General features: G+C 47.6%; 2 protein-coding genes across 2 annotated transcripts in view; one reads left to right on the top strand and one right to left on the bottom strand.

Moving 5' to 3' along the window:
- Positions 1-577: 577 nt before the first annotated feature.
- Positions 578-10,713, bottom strand: pdk4 (pyruvate dehydrogenase kinase, isozyme 4). Its single transcript, XM_047019352.1, has 11 exons — positions 10,289-10,713; positions 9,344-9,485; positions 5,762-5,833; positions 5,446-5,630; positions 4,976-5,065; positions 4,225-4,302; positions 3,738-3,814; positions 3,430-3,528; positions 3,152-3,265; positions 2,268-2,381; positions 578-2,118 (listed from the first exon to the last, which is right to left on the bottom strand). The coding sequence occupies exons 1-11, from the start codon at positions 10,404-10,406 to the stop codon at positions 1,975-1,977; spliced, it is 1,233 nt and encodes a 410-aa protein (XP_046875308.1). The 5' UTR covers positions 10,407-10,713; the 3' UTR covers positions 578-1,974.
- Positions 10,714-11,012: 299 nt separating this feature from the next.
- Positions 11,013-18,679, top strand: part of LOC124467590 (cytoplasmic dynein 1 intermediate chain 1) — a 36,497-nt gene continuing 28,830 nt past the window's right edge. The window contains exons 1-7 of the mRNA XM_047019914.1: positions 11,013-11,316; positions 12,030-12,146; positions 12,461-12,575; positions 14,110-14,251; positions 15,172-15,219; positions 16,593-16,652; positions 17,249-17,364. Of these exons, the coding sequence (XP_046875870.1) occupies positions 12,039-12,146; positions 12,461-12,575; positions 14,110-14,251; positions 15,172-15,219; positions 16,593-16,652; positions 17,249-17,364 (589 nt within the window). The 5' untranslated portion in view covers positions 11,013-11,316; positions 12,030-12,038. The remainder of the gene's footprint in view (positions 11,317-12,029; positions 12,147-12,460; positions 12,576-14,109; positions 14,252-15,171; positions 15,220-16,592; positions 16,653-17,248; positions 17,365-18,679) is intronic.

Below are 18,679 nucleotides of genomic sequence, written 5' to 3'. Positions count from 1 at the left end.
CTGTTCCAATACTTTTGATCACATGACAAATGGGTGGATTCAAACAAAATGTGATATTTTCTTAGTTGTGCATCAGATCCTGATGTAAATACCTGGAAATAAAAGCTGAAACGTTGATCTCTGGTCTCACGTTCATTATTTGATGTCAAGCCCAAATGTTTTCAGTCTACAGCAAAAATAAAGGAATTCGCCTCACTGTTCCAATACTTTTGGAGGGCACTGTATATATATATTTATAGAGAGATATATATATATATATAAATACACTGTATATAGACATACACACAGCACTTATGGTAATAATACAACAACTATGAAATGCCTTCGACGTCCTGAGATCATGCTGTCAACCCTGAATCAGATTTAGAGGTCTGAACAGTTTGGCGGTAGAATTAATGTTGGCACTTTAGAGTTTTTTGTTGTTGTTGGAAACCTTCCTTTGTGACACACATAGAAACTGTGACTGATTAGAAAACAGATATTACTATAATTGGGATCATTATTAATAGTCATTCATGCAATCATAAAACCTATTTAGAAAGAGCCAATTAAATTAAACTGCTTTAACACATTTTTCCAAACTGTGTCAAAATCACCAACACTCACTTTATCCTGCTCAATGGCACTAAATATCATTCAATAAATAACTTTTTTAATAATCCTTTTAGTAATTTTACAAAATGGTTTTAACTTGAACATTTTAGATATTTGATCTATTTGAGTCTCACGGTATCCTTTCTAATGTTAAACATTTGTGGATGTACTTTCATCTAGTTTAAAGAATTTCAACTTAGACCAGTGATAAGGAATCAACATAGGTTGATCTTCAGTCAGTCATTTAGCAGACGCTCTTATCCAGAGCGACTTACAGTAAATACAGGGACATTCCCCCCAAGGCAAGTAGGGTGAAGTGCCTTGCCCAAGGACACAACGTCATTTGGCACGGCGGGGAATCGATCCTGCAACCTTCGGATTACTGGACCGACTCTCTCACCGCTCAGCCATCTGACTCCCTGATCTTAAAAATAAGGTCACTTTATCGCCCCAAAATATGTGCAAGGGATCATCTCAGGTGAAAAATATTAAACATTGTATAATCCAGAGCAGAATTTAGCTAGTGATTTAACTGATAAAGAGGTATGTTGTAGGTTAACAAAAACCCTAGCTTTTTCACTGTGTTCTGTGATACTGATTTAAATAAATACTAAATTTAGTTCAGTGTGTTGCCCACTCTTTCACTTTAGTGAACGGAGAACAGAGACAAACTATTTGAACTGGTCTCGGGTCATTTTCTTCCTCTAAACCTGATCTCAGGTTATTTTATTCCTTTAAACCTGATATCTGGTCATTTTCTTCCTCTAAACCTGATCTCAAGTTATTTTATTCCTTTAAACCTGATATCTGGTCATTTTCTTCCTCTAAACCTGATCTCAAGTTATTTTCTTCCTCTAAACCTGACGTCTGGTCATTTTCTTCCTCTAAACCTGATCTCAGGCAAAAATATATATTTTGAAGCCCAAAGCACACAGTACAACAAATGTTCGACGACAGTGAGAAATATTTGAATCCATGTGATTCAATGGATAAATGACACGAAACCTGTGCATGACTTGTTGCTACGTGTTATAGCAATGACAGCTACTCTAGTGATCTTCAGTGCCGTGGGTTTTGGGCTTCATGGTTCAGGTTGAATCTGATAAAGTTTAGCTGGTCTAAAATCTGAGGGCACAGGCCACACCCTCCCTCTGTCCAGTCCAATCACAGAGGGGGCACAGAACACACCCCCTCTGCCAAGTCCAATAACAGAGGGGGCACAGGCCACACCCCCTCTGCCAAGTCCAATCAAAGAGGGGGCACAGGCCACACCCCCTCTGTCAGTATGATTGATGAATCCTTCCATCTCTCGACCTAGTGAATCCTCTTCCTCCTCTTCTTCCTCCTCTTCCATGTTGTCTGAACTGGTCCAGTATATTACTAGCTCCTCCTCTCATACTTGCCCAGCTTCTTGGGATCCTTACTGGGCATGCACCAGTCGTCTGCCTCTGTGGTGGTCTGGTAATGCCTCAGAGCAGACTTGTTGAAGACAGGAAGTCTCTCCACAGACTCTGTGGACAAGGCCTGAAGCACAACACAGAGAGACGGACTTTAAGAAAGACCGTCTCTCTACGAAAGACCATCTGAAGTGTCGGTGAGTGTGTAGATGTGTGTGTGTAGGTGAGTGTGTAGGTGTGTGTGTAGGTGTGTGTGTAGGTGTGTGTGTGTTGTACCTTCAGGTAGATAACGGCAGAGGTTCCGTAACCCTCCATGGAGTAGAGCTGTAGGTCTCCCTGGAAGTACTTGGCATAGAGACGGGAGATGGGGAGACCGTAGCCGAATCCAGCCTAGAAGAACCACAACCAGGGTTACCATGACAACATTGTCACCGGGGAGGAACCGGAACCAGAGGTTACCTTGACAACACTGTCACCAGGGCCAACACGGTAACATGTCAAATGACATAAAACGGCAACATGTCAAGTAACCATTATGGCTATAGTTACATTTCTATTATACAGATGTATTGAGGGTTCCTTTTCAAGACTAAGGCTTGGCTGTACTGGGTCTCCATGTCTCCAGTTCCAGTTTAATGTTCGTTAGTCAATAAGCTACATCCCGGTTTGTAATTAAGCTCATTTCCAACCATGTTCACTCTGTAAGACGACAGTGGAGATCCAAGGATCCTGGTGAACATTTACCAGCTAGGACACGACAACCTGACTTCATATAACATAAAAACGACATACTTATAACCTACTGCTTCCTGAGTGTGAGTGTGGTACTTCCTGGTTGTGAGTGAGGTACTTCCTGGTTGTGAGTGTGGTGCTTCCTGGTTGTGAGTGTGGTGTTGTCTGGGTGTGAGTGTGGTACTTCCTGGGTGTGAGTGTGGTGCTTCCTGGTTGTGAGTGTGGTACTTCCTGGTTGTGAGTGTGGTGCTTCCTGGTTGTGAGTGTGGTGTTGTCTGGGTGTGAGTGTGGTACTTCCTGGGTGTGAGTGTGGTACTTCCTGGTTGTGAGTGTGGTACTTCCTGGTTGTGAGTGTGGTACTTCCTGGTTGTGAGTGTGGTGCTTCCTGGTTGTGAGTGTGGTACTTCCTGGTTGTGAGTGCAGCTCACCAGTGGGGCGTTGCGGGAGTTGTCAATGTGGACTGGGCTGGGAGCGGTGGAGTACATGTAGCTGAACAGACGCTCAATCTTCCTCAGGGGGACACCTCCTCCTCTGTCTGACATCTACACAAACAACAACATAAACAACAACACAAACAACAACATAAACAACATCACAAACAACAACATAAACAACAACACAAACAACAACATAAACAACAACACAAACAACAATATTAACAACATAAACAACATCACAAACAACAACATAAACAACACAAACGTACCTTGATGGTTAAGTCTTCGCTGCCCAGTGAAACACGGACTTTAACCGGCGGTAGGGTCAGACTGGTTTCATGAGTCTCTACAGTAGCTCTCATGGCGTTCTGGAATACACACACACACCACTGAGCATACCAACCCTAATATAGGCATTTCAAGTTTTAAATTAACATGAGCCAAAAAATTGCAGAAATATTGCAATACAAAGTTAATACAACAACTCCTGTAACAAGCGTCGGGCATCAAAAGTGCTGTAAGGTCTTTAAATGAGTAACTGTGTGTTGTGTATTTCCAGACGAGAGAGCTGCACTACCTTGAAGAGCTCAAACAGCATGTGGTACAGGTGAGAGGGCACATACACAATGTGGAGAGGCTGGTTCACGTCTTTGGCTGAAAAACAAACAGTTGACTCCAACAACTGCCTCCAGGTTTCAAATCAGTTCTCAAATGAATAGAATCATGTATTGTAAACACTTGTAACAAGGGCATGTTTCCCTGGGGGCCACCAGGAGAGAGTTAAGAGGATAGCCAAATAGCTCAACACAAACTATGACAACTGTGCTAATAAGATGTGCAGTGCCATAAACGTGTAATGGGTGGTTTGTTATGAAAGTTATGAGTCCAAAAATATGCAACATTTAGTAAAAAAAAGAACCAGCTAGATGTATAAAATGTCAAACGAAATATACTTTGAAAAAGACCTGTTTCGGTCTAATCTCAGAGCTCAGTTCTTTGCTTCAAGGATCATTATCTTTTCTCCTAACAGCTGAGTCCCAGTGATGACTGAGAGCTTCACTCACAGTTGACTTGTATGATCTCCATGTCAGGAGATGTCAGATAATACTGTTCACACAGCATCTTGGAGCTCTCATAGGCATCTACAGAGAAGAAACCAAAAGATTAATTTCACATGAAGGCGTAGACGAGGGACAGCCTAGTAATTATGACAGTCGTATGACCCCCCCTCCCCCAGGTCAACTTTGATTAAAACCATCTCGGCAGACTGGATGATGAAGCCAGGAGAGGAATCTAAATCCATGCTGGTGCTGGGAGGAGGACAGAGAGGAGGACAGGGATGAGGACAGGGATGAGGACAGGGAGGAGGACAGGGAGGAGGACAGGGAGGAGGACAGGGAGGAGGACAGGGAGGACAGGGAGGAGGACAGGGATGAGGACAGGGAGGACAGAGAGGAGGACAGGGATGAGGACAGGGAGGAGGACAGGGATGAGGACAGGGATGAGGACAGGGAGGAGGACAGGGAGGAGGACAGGGAGGAGGACAGGGAGGAGGACAGGGATGAGGACAGGGAGGAGGACAGGGATGAGGACAGGGAAGACAGGGATGAGGACAGGGAGGAGGACAGGGAGGAGGACAGGGAGGACAGGGAGGAGGACAGGGAGGACAGGGATGAGGACAGGGAGGAGGACAGGGAGGAGGACAGGGAGGACAGGGAGGACAGGGAGGAGGACAGGGAGGACAGGGATGAGGACAGGGATGAGGACAGGGAGGAGGACAGGGAGGAGGACAGGGAGGAGGAAGAGAGTGGGTACCTTTGATCACCTCCACCACATCACAGTTGGGGTCGATGCTGCCGATGTGTTTGGGATGGGCAGGGTTGGCACTGCCGTCGAAGATGAGAGCTGAGAGCAGGAAGAGAACATTTACTGCACCACTCCACACAACATCACACACAACTAACTCCTCTGCTACTGTGCTCATATGCATTTGACATTTACACCTTTATCCACTGTAACATACAAGTGGCACATGTGGGAAGTACAGCAGAAGGTCAAGGATCAGCAGTTCTAACAGTGTTGTGATGGTCAGAAGTGTGCAGTTCTAACAGTGTTGTGATGGTCAGAAGTGTGCAGTTCTAACAGTGTTTTGGTGCCAGAGAGTCCAGGAACCATCTGTATTCCCCAGGCACAGTACACAGTAACCCCATCAGCAGTGAGAGTAGCAGCCTGGTTCTCTGAGTGTGTGTGAAGGCGGGTGGCCAGTCCAGGCAGGAGATGCTTACAGTGCTGGTTCATGAGCATGCGCGTGGAGATGCGGCTCATGTAGAAGCGATCCAGGAAGTACTGGACGTTCTGGTTGGTGACGGGGTCGACGCCAAAGGCCTCCTTGTACTCGACCACGCCCTGCGCCATGGTGGGAACCACGTCGTTGTGCCTGTTCCTCACGTTCACCAGCGTCTCGGTGAACCTGTCAGAGGAGACGAGGGGTTTACCTGGGTCTGCCTGGGTACACCAGGTACTGTACCTACAACACACACACATGCTGTCTCTCTCTCTCTCACACACACACACACAGTGTCTGTTTTCATACCGACTTACTTTTTCAGGATCTTTTTGTCATCAGGGTCTTTCTCCAGGAAGTCCACAAGCTCCAGAAGACTCTGGGAGTACCTGGAAGGTTAGGGAGACACCAGCACAGGGTTAGGGAGACACCAGCACAGGGTTAGGGAGACACCAGCACAGGGTTAAGGAGACACCAGCACAGGGTTAGGGAGACACCAGCACAGGGTTAGGGAGACACCAGCACAGGGTTAGGAAAACACCAGCACAGGGTTAGGGAGACACCAGCACAGGGTTAGGGAGACACCAGCACAGGGTTAGGAAGACACCAGCACAGGGTTAGGGAGACACCAGCACAGGGTTAGGGAGACACCAGCACAGGGTTAGGAAGACACCAGCACAGGGTTAGGGAGACACCAGCACAGGGTTAGGGAGACACCAGCACAGGGTTAAGGAGACACCAGCACAGGGTTAGGGAGACACCAGCACAGGGTTAGGGAGACACCAGCACAGGGTTAGGAAGACACCAGCACAGGGTTAGGGAGACACCTGCACAGGGTTAGGAAGACACCAGCACAGGGTTAGGGAGACACCAGCACAGGGATAGGGAGACACCAGCACAGGGTTAGGGAGACACCAGCACAGGGTTAAGGAGACACCAGCACAGGGTTAGGAAGACACCAGCACAGGGTTAGGGAGACACCAGCACAGGGTTAAGGAGACACCAGCACAGGGTTAGGAAGACACCAGCACAGGGTTAGGGAGACACCAGCACAGGGTTAGGAAGACACCAGCACAGGGTTAGGGAGACACCAGCACAGGGTTAGGGAGACACCAGCACAGGGTTAAGGAGACACCAGCACAGGGAGTCTGACACCTGACTGGAACCCCCCTTCCTGTCATCACAGAAACTCCTGACATGAAGGTAAAAGATGGGCTCAGTGATTAGAGCATTTGACAGCAGATCAAGACATACAGGTTTGAACCCCCCTCCCCTTTGTATTGTATATCACTTTGGATAAAGTGTCTACTAAATGAATACATAGTTATTTTCTTATACTACTACCGGTACATTGACAACCTTCACTTAAACACAGTTTTAAAACTGCATGTAATAAATACTGGAACAATGCTGTTAGAAATGTACAGTAGGTCTTGTCTTATACAATAACTACTGACTGCTGTTTGTTCAGGAGTGTAGCAGACAGGGAGGGCTGTACATAAGCCTGCCTGTAAGGGAGGCAGCAGCTCTGTGAATCCCAGCACCACCCTGCAGGCTGACACTCTGGGGAACTAGGTGAGGGGTCAGAGCCAGCCACCATGTTTTTAAACCTCTGACTGTCCCTCAGCTGACCTTGAACCCTCCTCGCTTCCCGAACGTGTGCCGTCGGCTCCAGTCCCACCAACCCTGTAATAGAACCTTCACCTGGGCCACTTCTAAACTGTTTCAGGTAGTGGTTTGTTTATGTCAGCATTTATTGCGTCACCTCCTTTGGCACCAGTAAAGGAGGAGACAGATCAATATGGTGGAGCTGAGTGAGGTGAAAACTGCCCAGGCTGAATCAGAGAGCTAAGTTTAGACATCTTGTTTTGGTCTTGAACACAGTTCTGTATTTGATCAGATGGCCTGAAGGGAGGTGGCTGAACTGCTCAGTCATTTAACCTGAAGTTAGTTTAGTGTAGAGGTTGATAACATTTTACAAACCTTGTTTCAGCTCAAAGGTTCACAAGTGTGCTTGGTTTATCGAGGTCATGCCCTTTAGTTTACCAAACAAATGAACATTAAATCTTGGTAGTTCTCCCACTGTAGTGGTCACATGGGTCTCTATGTGACAGCTAATGGTGGTGAACCAGACACAGGTCACAGCACTGACATGTCTTCTATCAGGAATCAGACCTCCTGTATCTGTCACCATGGTTGTATTCCACTATTCTACTGTGGAACATACCCCTAGCTGCCAGTAACTCACTCATTCACCTTGTAAGGGCACCCTCTCCAAACTGGACACTCTATCCCTCTGCTATCCACTTTGCCACTGACGCCCCTTTCCACACGCACCACTGTACTCTTTACACCCTGGCCATCACTTCACACCCGTCATAATATTCACTGGCTTATCCTCATCTACAAGACCCTTCTACACCGCACACCCCCCCTACCTGGCTCACCTGCTGCCTCCGCTTCCTGTCACACACACAACACCCGGTCCTCTCTCTATATCCAGTTACAAATTCCCAAACGCAAATCCACCGTTGGTCTTGCATCATTTTAGTCCGCTGCCACCTCTGACTGGAATGCTCTGCAAAAACACCTCAAACTGGACACATTCATTTCCATCCCTGCCTTCAAAGAAACCATTTCACTCATCCTCACCAATTTCAGTAAATGCTCTCTCACCTTTTAACCCCTCCCCCTCAGTATTTGTTGTCCTATTCGTCCCCATGGTTTGTCTTATGATCTGTTGCCAACTGTCTAGTTTTGTTGCACCAATGTTGCCTGTTTTGTTTCTCCCCTTTCTGTATCCTCTGTTCATTCCTGCCAGTCAGTGTATGTCTTGATTGTGGTTGTTGTTTGGTGTAAATAGTCTCTGTCTTGCTTTGTGTTCTTGTGCTTTTAAAATAGTTATCCTCTCTGATTCCCCATGTACTAATGCTCTGCTTTGTATAACCTGCTTGTTTTTTCTTTTTTTCTTCTTTTGTAGGTTGTGCTGCTGTGGTTGTGTGCCGTTGTGCTTTTTAACCTGATTTTTTATTCCATAGCCCCCTTTCCCTCTCCCTCAAAAAGCTTGTGCTTTTTGCCAGGCCATCTTTGTAAATAAGAATTGTGTTCTTAATGATTCTGCCTGGTTAAATAATAATAATAAAGGAACTCCACATGACACAGACAGGAGCCAGGGACAGCTGCTACTAAGTGGCCATACTGGGTGTGAGTTTGCGTTTGGGGGGGGGGGGGGGTCGTTCTGGGTTTGCATCAGAGAGCGGGTGAGGTGAGCTCCCTGTACTGTGACACTGGGATCCAGGGGATGTGCTCTCTGCATGTGCTGGGTGGAGGAGTGGATCCAACTCAGAGCGAGGGATCTAACTCAGAACATTCCTCACTGCAACCATCTGGCAATGGGGTGAGGCATGAGACGGGATTGGTCCAAATGAGGGTGGGCCGGGATTGGTCCAAATGAGGGAGTATACACTAGTATTAGAGTTTGTGGCTACAGAGAGAGACAGAGACTTGGGGGAGGGTCTAGTTTAGTGGTTGGAGTATTTGACTGCAGATCAAAAAGTTATAATCCCCCCACCCCCATACTGTTTGTTTCTTGTGATTAAAGTACTGAACTAGTAAAAACCTACAGGCAGCCAGTTTTCCAGGAACAGGGTTGGAGACCCATGGTCTAGAACATCCTTTGATCAGGAAGGTAAATGCACTTGCTGATGTGACATGTGACAGGCGTAGTTACATAGTTGGTCAGTAGAGCTTCCTCCCAGCCCGCCACACTGGCGTTCACACTTAGGTCCGACTCACCAACACCACCACCTCTACGATGGGGCGCGTTGTTATCCCGAGGAGTGAGTTTAATCAGATCAACTCGAGCTATAATAACCCGCTGTGTTAACGACTTAGCTCACCAGCTGAGCAGGAGCTGTAAGGATGGGGTGCTTAGCAGCTTGTCAGGGAGGAAGTCAATCTCCTTCATGATGTTGGCGAGCCTCACAGGAAGCTCCTGTCGCAGAAACACAAACGACGTCTTCTCACAGGCATTGGCGGAGCCTGCAGTCACATAACAAGAATACAGGAAGTTTCAGACAAGGATGGCCTTGTGACAGGTAGGACACTGTCCAGGAAGCTAGAGTGGACATTATCCCTTGGACATTTGCTGATTTTATCCAGAAGGTGGATTTAGCCAAATCTTCAATTGAAGGGTTTAGTTTTTTATACTGTAATGTACTGTGGGAAATCAAGAGTAGTGACTAAAGTCGAGACGGCCTGGGATTTGTGAAAATGCATGCACAGCAAGAACTTAAATTAGTTCAACAGGTTTGTTGTTAAACCAAGAACAACAAAACGTATCATGGCTAGCCACAATAAGCTTGTTAATTATCGGTGAACTATTGCAACAGTTTACCGCGAAAGTCAAATGACTGTGGTTATAACCGGTTTGACAACTTACAGTACAATGCACATTACTAAATTCCTTCAAAGCAACTTTGTACGTCTGATTTCCAACTGGCCATGATAAGTGTCAAGAGAATAACAAGTGGTCCGGAGAAGGACAGTGACTGCGTAACGGTGTCAGGTTTTGCATAACTCTACAGGAAGAGGAATGGAAAAGATCTGATGCCGGAGGGCCCACTGTCCCCATGTTCTGTGACCCACTAGCACACACTGTCCTGAGCTGTCAACAACGACAGCTGTCACGTTTTCACTGTCCGTTAAATTATCCGTCTCAGCCAAACGTGTAAATGTTGTTGTGGTCATTTGGATAGTGACTACAATGGCTAGTCATCTGGATAAACTCCAAGTTTATATTCTGGCATGCTGTATCAGCAGTTTGATGAGGTGTAAAAACTTACCAAAATCTATGAATTGCTTCATGGACAGTGGCGAAGGCGAAAACTTGGAGAATCTATCCACCTTTTTTTGTATACCAACCATTGAGCTGCTTTTCATCAAAAATTGCGTGAACTTCATGTTGAAAAAAGTGTGCAAACCTCCGCTTGTTGACTGGTTCAGGGTGCCCTTCTTGTCAACAGCACGATTCAGTCTTGCAGGCGTTAAGGACGTTGAGCTAGCTAGCTCTAGCTAGCTGGGCAATGTTGGATTGCCACAGATCAACGCAGTTACACGGACATAGTCAACGTGCTTCTGTCAATTAATGAAAATAATTTCTCGATAGCGATCAATGTATTTTCATCCTCTTAACTTGGGACGTGCAACAGAAGATCCGTTTCAGGGGGTACTTCCTAATCTCGACCTCCGCTGTTGTGGCTGTCTGGTGAAAAAATTAATGAGATTGTCGTTGGATTTGACCAATGAGACAACACTATGTCGTTGGATTTGACCAATGAGACAACACTACGGCGCCTTTGGGCGGAGTTTGAAGTGCTGTGCCAGAAAGCGTTGAAAAGTTAACCTACCTACTAGGCTACTGTACTCTTATTCAAGGTGATGGGATTCGACCACTTTAATAAGCCTCAATGAAAAAATCACGACGGTCTGATTCAAATATTATTTAAAAAAGCAAATATACATAGGAAAATGAACTGATGGTACTAATGTATTTCTCTAAGTGGTCAGTAGGTGGCGTCATTGTAACGCGAATAGGAAAGAGACGCACTGCATGTGTTGAAAGGAGGTGGGATTTCTGTGGTAGCATATTTGGATGAACTCGTGCACCTGCTTTCATCCTTTTCTAGGTAATTGCACGCCAAACGTTTATTTCTGACCACCTGCCTCATCTGAATTAAACTCTTGAGTTCTGCAGCCAGAAGTGTGCGCGGTGCTCAGCCGGTACTAACTAGGATGTGGTGATCCGTCGGTTGCAATGAGACAGCATCTTTGCCAGTGACACATCATTATCATTCATAGGAAATATAACAAGGTAGGCCATATCAACGCTTTGTGTGGCATCATTATCTTAATGTATTAATAATTTGCATAATTTGAGTTTCATTAATCGTTGTCAATTGTGCACATTTAAATTTGCGATGATCGTTTTGTGTCATGAGGCGAGGCGTACGAGAAAATGACGTCATTGCTAATGATAAAACTTCTAATGTGTCAGATGTGTTAAAATCTTCACACACGAGCCGGTCATTTCAGCAACCATCTTGACATTTCTGTTCGTAAATAAAAATACGAAGACAGCTGGAGCGAGACACATGTCGTGCAGTTTCGTGCCATCAACAATTACTGATATTTAATGTCTCTTTATGTATTCTCCCAGTGCCGAGTACCAGGCAGCATACACCAGCCCAAATGTTTTGAGTGACAAGTTGATACGACAGTTTGGAATACATTATCCTTACCATACCTCTGTCAACACCTGTAAAGTAAAGGCGTGATGTACACATCACACATGGCTTCTATCCAGGAGCGTACAAGGCATCACACTATGAAATACAATTTCCAATGTTCATTTACGTCATATTAAACGTCAGGTAACCTTAACCGTACCACAGCTAATGACCACACCCAGTGAAGGCCTACATAGCATCAGCCTACCAGGGCACCATCTTGCCTTGTGACCTGATTAGCAGTTGGCTATGCAGTGCATCCTTCAGTCCTGTGTGACATTCACTCTCTCCACGCCAGACACCAGACATGTCGGATAAAAGCGACCTGAAAGCAGAGTTGGAGCGCAAGAAGCAGCGCCTCGCCCAGATCAGGGAAGAGAAGAAACGCAAGGAGGAGGAGAGGAAGAAGAAAGAGGTGAGAAAGAGAGTGAGTAAACACACCACAACACAACAACCCGGTGTCCTCCTGTGGAACAAAGGGCTAGGTGTGTGTGTGTCATTAGGGTTAGGGTTGTAAGTGTGTGTGTGTGTGTCTTGGGGGTTAGAGTTATAAGTGTGTATGTATTCATGCATGGCAAGTAGCCAAAACTCATGAGTGTGTGTGTGTGTGCATGCGTGTGTGTGTGTGTGTGTGCATGCGTGTGTGTGTGTGTGCATGCGTGTGTGTGCATGTGTGTGTGTGTGTGTGCATGCGTGTGTGTGCATGCGTGTGTGTGTGTGTGTGTGCAGACTGAGACCCAGCAGAAAGCAGAAGCTGCCCCAGAGGACTCTGACCTGGACCGTAAGCGGAGGGAGACTGAGGCCCTGCTCCAGAGCATCGGCATCTCCCCTGAGCCTCCGCTAGGTGAGCACCACACTGACCAGGAGAGCATCTCCCCTGAGCCTCCGCTAGGTGAGCACCACACTGACCAGGAGAGCATCTCCCCTGAGCCTCCGCTAGGTGAGCACCACACTGACCAGGAGAGCATCTCCCCTGAGCCTCCGCTAGGTGAGCACCACACTGACCAGGAGAGCGTCTCTCTCCTGAGCCTCCGCTAGGTGAGCACCACACTGACCAGGAGAGCATCTCCCCTGAGCCTCCGCTAGGTGAGCACCACACTGACCAGGAGAGCATCTCCCCTGAGCCTCCGCTAGGTGAGCACCACACTGACCAGGAGAGCATCTCCCCTGAGCCTCCGCTAGGTGAGCACCACACTGACCAGGAGAGCATCTCTCCTGAGCCTCCGCTAGGTGAGCACCACACTGACCAGGAGAGCATCTCCCCTGAGCCTCCGCTAGGTGAGCACCACACTGACCAGGAGAGCATCTCCCCTGAGCCTCCGCTAGGTGAGCACCACACTGACCAGGAGAGCATCTCCCCTGAGCCTCCGCTAGGTGAGCACCACACTGACCAGGAGAGCATCTCCCCTCAGCCCAGATGAAGGACAGGTGGCCAGTCCAGGGACTTTAAAACACCAGAAGATGTGTGAAGCAACTTCACACATCAGAAGCAAAAACAACTAGTAAAGGAAAAAGTTGAGTTTAGAATAGTCAGTAGTGTTCTCTTACTTCAGTAAGTATAGTTTTATAATTTTCAACATGTGAGATCGGAATATCTAGCTTTTTACTTTACTGACAACTAAAATCGTGTTTGTTTTTGGTTAAGACATTTTTATTATTTCTTGTCACTTTTCTTGGAATGAGATTCATCATCCTAAAGCTCATCCTTCAGCTCCCATTTACAAGACGCATTTTTTAATTTGTAAATCACACTCCATAATGCTCACCCTATCATTGATTACTAACATAAATACTCTGATTCACATCTAGATATTCACCCTCCTAACAATTCCATTATTTTCAAATTTGTTTTATAATTTTGAGTTGTTGACTGTTGAACATTTGCACCCATGAGTAACTTCTTTAGGTTTACATGATACCTCATCCATCCGCACTGGTCGTCATTACGATGTAAGTTAGTTCTATATATATATTATTAGGAGAATGTGACATTTACATCAGAGAAAGAATTGGTGCACTGTAATCAATCCTACTGTTGGTTTTTCAATTAGTTTTACTTATGTACAAAATATGCGACTTGCTTCAGAGCCCTTCTCGTTTAGTGACCCCTAGTGGCCGTGTGATGAACAACACCCACAGAAACAGACTCACGGCATGCACACTGGCCTGTAATCACATGATGATCACTACATGACGATCACATAACTGCAGAACGCCAACCAAGAATCCATGTGACTCTGTCCTTCCTTGTCCTTTGTTTGACCTTCATTCCTTTTTTTTCTTCTTCTCTTCTTTTTCTTCCCATCACTCGTTTGCTTTCTACCATTTCATCTGTGTTTGTTCCTCATCCCCCTCTCCCCCCCCTCCCCCCACCCCAGTCCAGCCACTGCAGCCGTTAATGTTAGATTCCTGTTATTTTCATTACTTAGTCCCGAACCCCATGTCCCCCTCCAAGTCAGTGAGCACGCCCAGCGAGACAGGAAGTCAGGACTCGACCGACGGGGGTGCGGCGGGCAGGTAGGCGGCCATGTTTGTTTTTTTTGTCACCTAGGGAAGCTGTCAACCATTAGGTATGCTCTGATTTGTCAGCAACACACTGTGGACCGGATGGAGTAAATATCCTGGAAATGTTAGTGAACCTTCTGGCAAAGGGTTGTGTGGAAGCTTTAGTAATGCTTCAGCACAGTGATACATCTACTGGACAAGTGAAGGTTGTTGTTTTGGTTCTAACACATCTTCTCTGTCTCTCTCTCTTTCTCTCTCTGTCTCTTCCTCTCTCTCTCTCTCTCTCTCTCTCTCTCTCTCTCTCTATCTCTCTCTCTCTCTCTCTCTCTCTCTCTCTCTGTTTGTCTGTCTGTTTGTCTGTCTCTGTCTGACTGTCTCTCTCTCTCTGACTGTCTCTCTCTCTCTCTCTCTGACTGTCTCTCTCTCTCTCTCTCTCTCTCTCTCTCTCTCTCTCTCTGTTTGTCTCTGTCTGACTGTCTCTGTCTCTCTCTCTCTCTCTCTCTCTCTCTGGGCACGGCAGGTACAGGTAAGCTACCCTCAGTGTTTGTGAAGCGTCTTGTGAAGGTTGGCTGGAGTCTCCCATGGTCATTTCTACACCCACGCTGCCATGACATCATCTCAACCTGTCAATCATTCTCACAGGGGGGCGGGTCTACAAAAGACAAAGCGTCAACACATGATGGTAGTTTAAGTAGTAGCAAGTGTCTAATCTAATAACAGATCTGTAACTGCAGTCAGATCAGCTGCTGTCTGTGGCTCAGGGCATGTTCAGGCCTTCACATCCAGCAGCCTGCAAGTCAGCATGTGTCAGAGAGGCTGTGACATGCTGGAGTCTGTCATACGACTCTGCGTGTGTGTGTCTCTGGGTGTGGGGGTCCTTGTCATGGTGCGGGGGTCCTTGTCATGGTGCGCCCCTCTGTGCCTGTGTCGTCTCTCAGGTCAGGCCAGTCTGCCGTTAGTAAGCTACAGTCACAGGCTGACAGGTAAGCCTCTTCTCCTCTGAAATACAGGAATGTTCCCTTAGCCAATCACAGAAGCACACACACTCTCTCCCTCTCTCCGGCAGGCTGGGCGAGGGAGTGGGGAAGTGTGGAGAAAACCATGTCTGTCCCTTCCTTCCTCCCCCTATTTCACAGCTTCCTCTCTCTTTAGGTGACTTCTACCTGTCACCCGCCCCCCAGCCCCCTTCCTCCCTCCCCCTCCACCTCAAACACCGCCTCAGAAAGGTTTCCGGAACATTCCGCTCGCATGGTTCCGTGGAAGTCATTTGTGGCTTGAGGGGACTGGCTAAGCAAACCCTGTCATCCCCGTTAGTGGTAAACCAGCCTGGCCTGTCACAGCCAGGTGACGTCCCCGTGCCACCGCGGGAGGGATGATGGGCACCAGGATGCCACCTGGACGCCGGGGTTTAAACACCGGCATTATGCCTGTCACCGGGGGCTGCCGCGGGCTGAGTTCCGCTCGAGCGCGTGTCCTCGGGGAAACGAGGAGGGCGTCCAGGATCCCTGCCACGCCTGGGGAGGATTACAGGGTCCGGACACCACCCACGTGTTTGTGCATGTTACTGCCGTGTGTTACTGCCGTGTGTTACTGTCGCGTGTTACTGCCGTGTGTTACTGCCGCGTGTTACTGCCGTGTTAGAGGGAGTCGGGGGGGGGGGGGGGGGGGGGGGGGGGGGGGGGGGGCCAGGGGGGCTTGGCCCTGGCTGGGTGGCTGTGAGAACCAGGATGCATCGTGTGTGAGTTCCAATGTATTATTGGTGAATGAAATACCTCTCCTACCCCTAAGCACTATTATGTTGCATACATTTTCTTACATGCCCTCAAAACATTATATGTAATTTGGGTCTTATTTTGAAATGGTATTTGAAGTCTTCTGACAGATCATTAAACTGTTTACATAGCCTCCTTATATGACCTTGTACATCACAGGGTCATCTCACTCAGATTTTCCATTCATCTATTTAACATTTTTCCTAAAAACATTTAAACCACAAACAATCTCATCCTCCATAAATAGACGTTCTGATCATCTGCCAACAATCTGAAAGGGGGATTTGATCAAAAGTAGCAGATTAAGTTTACATATCATGTAACCGTGATCTACAGTTGAACTTGATGCATGGCCTCACAATCCAACACAGCCTCATCAGATAATAATGTTCATAGAGGCCTAACACTCCTGTGTGTGTGTACCAGTCATGTTGAAGTCATGTTCAGTGTGTGTGTGTGTCCGTGTGTCCGTGCCTGCTTGTGGACCATGTGTTTTAAGTTCTTGCCTGTGTCTTGTTTGGGTGTAGCAAGTGTGTAACCCGGTGTGTGCTCTGCCCTTTGCTGCCCCCCGCTGGCCCCTCCAGGACATTGCAGTGGGACACGGACCCCTCAGTCCTGCAGCTGCAGGCTGACTCAGAGCTCGGGTACCTCGCCTTCTCACACATCTTTATATTATTTACATGTTTTTAAGAGAAATGATGGATGAGGAAATCCAGGGGGGAGAGAGAGGGGAGGACATGTAGGAACCGGCCCAGGCTGGAATCGAACCCGAGCCCCTGTGGTAAGGCCTCAGCCTTTAGTGGTCTACACAGGATACCCCTTCCTGTCATGTGACCGTCAGATCCTCCCTAGACCCCGGTGCTACCTTAGCAATGTGATCCTGTACATACCTGTTGACGTCTTTGAGATAAACGTTAAGTATTCTGGTCTGTTATCCAGCCTTTTCAGCTGACACTGGTTGCTATAGCAACATGTTTGACTCCTGTGTTCCTCCACTCTCTCTCTTTCCTCCTCCGTCTTCTATGTCGGGCAGCCATAGATGTATGTGACCTAGATAGTGACATGGTAGATGTATGTGACCTAGATAGTGACATGGTAGATGTATGTGAGGTAGATGGTGACATGGTAGATGTATGTGAGGTAGATAGTGACATGGTAGATGTATGTGACCTAGATAGTGACATGGTAGATGTATGTGAGGTAGAACAGATGTCACAGATGTCCTGTGTTGCTGCTGCAGCCGCAGAATGCTCAGACTGGGGGCGTCTAAGATCGTCCAGGTGGACTTCCTGCCCAGGGAGCTGGTGTCCTACTGCAAGGACACCCAGACACCCCTCACAGCACACCTGTCTGACGGTGAGGCTGCCTATCTGCCTGCCTGCCTGTCTGTCTGCCTGTGGCATGTGTGCCTGTCTGTCTGTGTGTGTCTGTGTGCCTGTCTGTGTGCCTGTCTGTCTGTGGCCTGTGTGTGTGTGTGTGTGCAAGTGTGTGGGGTCCAATCCTCTCAAACCTGGTCCTCGTGCCCCCCTGCCCTGCATGTTCTAGATGTTTCCCTGCCCCAACACACCTGACTGGAGTGAACAGTTTGTGAGCAGGCGTGTGCTGCCCCGGGGGAGCAGGGCTGAGTAACTGCTGTGATCCAGATACTGCTGGTCTCACCACACATGAAGCACCCAGCTGCTCTCTACAGCATCTCCACATCCTCTCTCTTATCACCAGGCCCGACGTCTTAGCTTCATTATATTCACACAACCTGCTTGAGAGGTGCACACAAAGCCAGCCGTGCTTAAGTGCATCCTGCAGACACGGAGACGGTGAGAATGGGATCTGATGCAGATGTTGGGAGAGATGGGGAGGGACTGTGTGTGGGTGTGTGTGTGCTTGAGAAAGAATGGGAAAGAGGGTGTATGTGTGTGTGCTTGAGAGCGGAGGAGTGGGGGCGAGAGACTGTGTGTGATGGAGAGCGGGAGAGGAAGAGCTTTAAGCACAGCCATATGCTGTGAGAGCAGGAGATGACTGCTTAGTATTACTCCCAGAACTAGCAGAACACTTCTGGTGGACCTTCAGCTCACTGGACGTCTGCATGCTGGTGCAGCACTGGTCAACCGCACCAGTCTGTGAGACTAATGGAGACCCCCACACACACACACAGACACACACACGCACCCCCAGACACACACCACCAGTACCACCTTCCTCTCTTGATCCAGGGGTGGGTAACAGCTGGTTGCCATGTGAACCCAGACTTCCTGTCATTATAACTGATGGGTTTCTATTCCCTCCACTTCCTGGAAGCCTGATCAGAATTCAAATGGCTGTTTGGGGTTTCCTGTCAGAGGTGGAGTCATTTATCCAGCCAGTGCACGGATGCTGACAGGCCCTTTGATTGGCCGTTGCCCCTAGCGATGGTCGCTACATGCAGTTTTGTTTGTTTTTGGCCTCTCGACTCTTTTGCGATAATCCAGGGGCCACTTTGAGGTGTGTGTGTTTGCATTTTCACCCTCTAAAGTGTCTGATCTTGACGTGTGTGTGTGTGTGTGGGTGGGTGTTTACATATGTGCAGACATCTGTGATATTGTGCAGGTGGTCTGCAGGGAGCTGACCCTGGCCTCATGGAACCCTAGCAGTGGAGTGTGTGTGTGTGTGAGAGAGAGATATATATATAGTGTGT

This window comes from Hypomesus transpacificus, chromosome 4 (genome assembly GCF_021917145.1).
Source record: "Hypomesus transpacificus isolate Combined female chromosome 4, fHypTra1, whole genome shotgun sequence".
NCBI lineage: Eukaryota > Metazoa > Chordata > Actinopteri > Osmeriformes > Osmeridae > Hypomesus > Hypomesus transpacificus.
The sequence above is the reverse complement of the archived record's forward strand: the minus strand, read 5'-3'. Positions and strand labels throughout refer to the sequence as shown.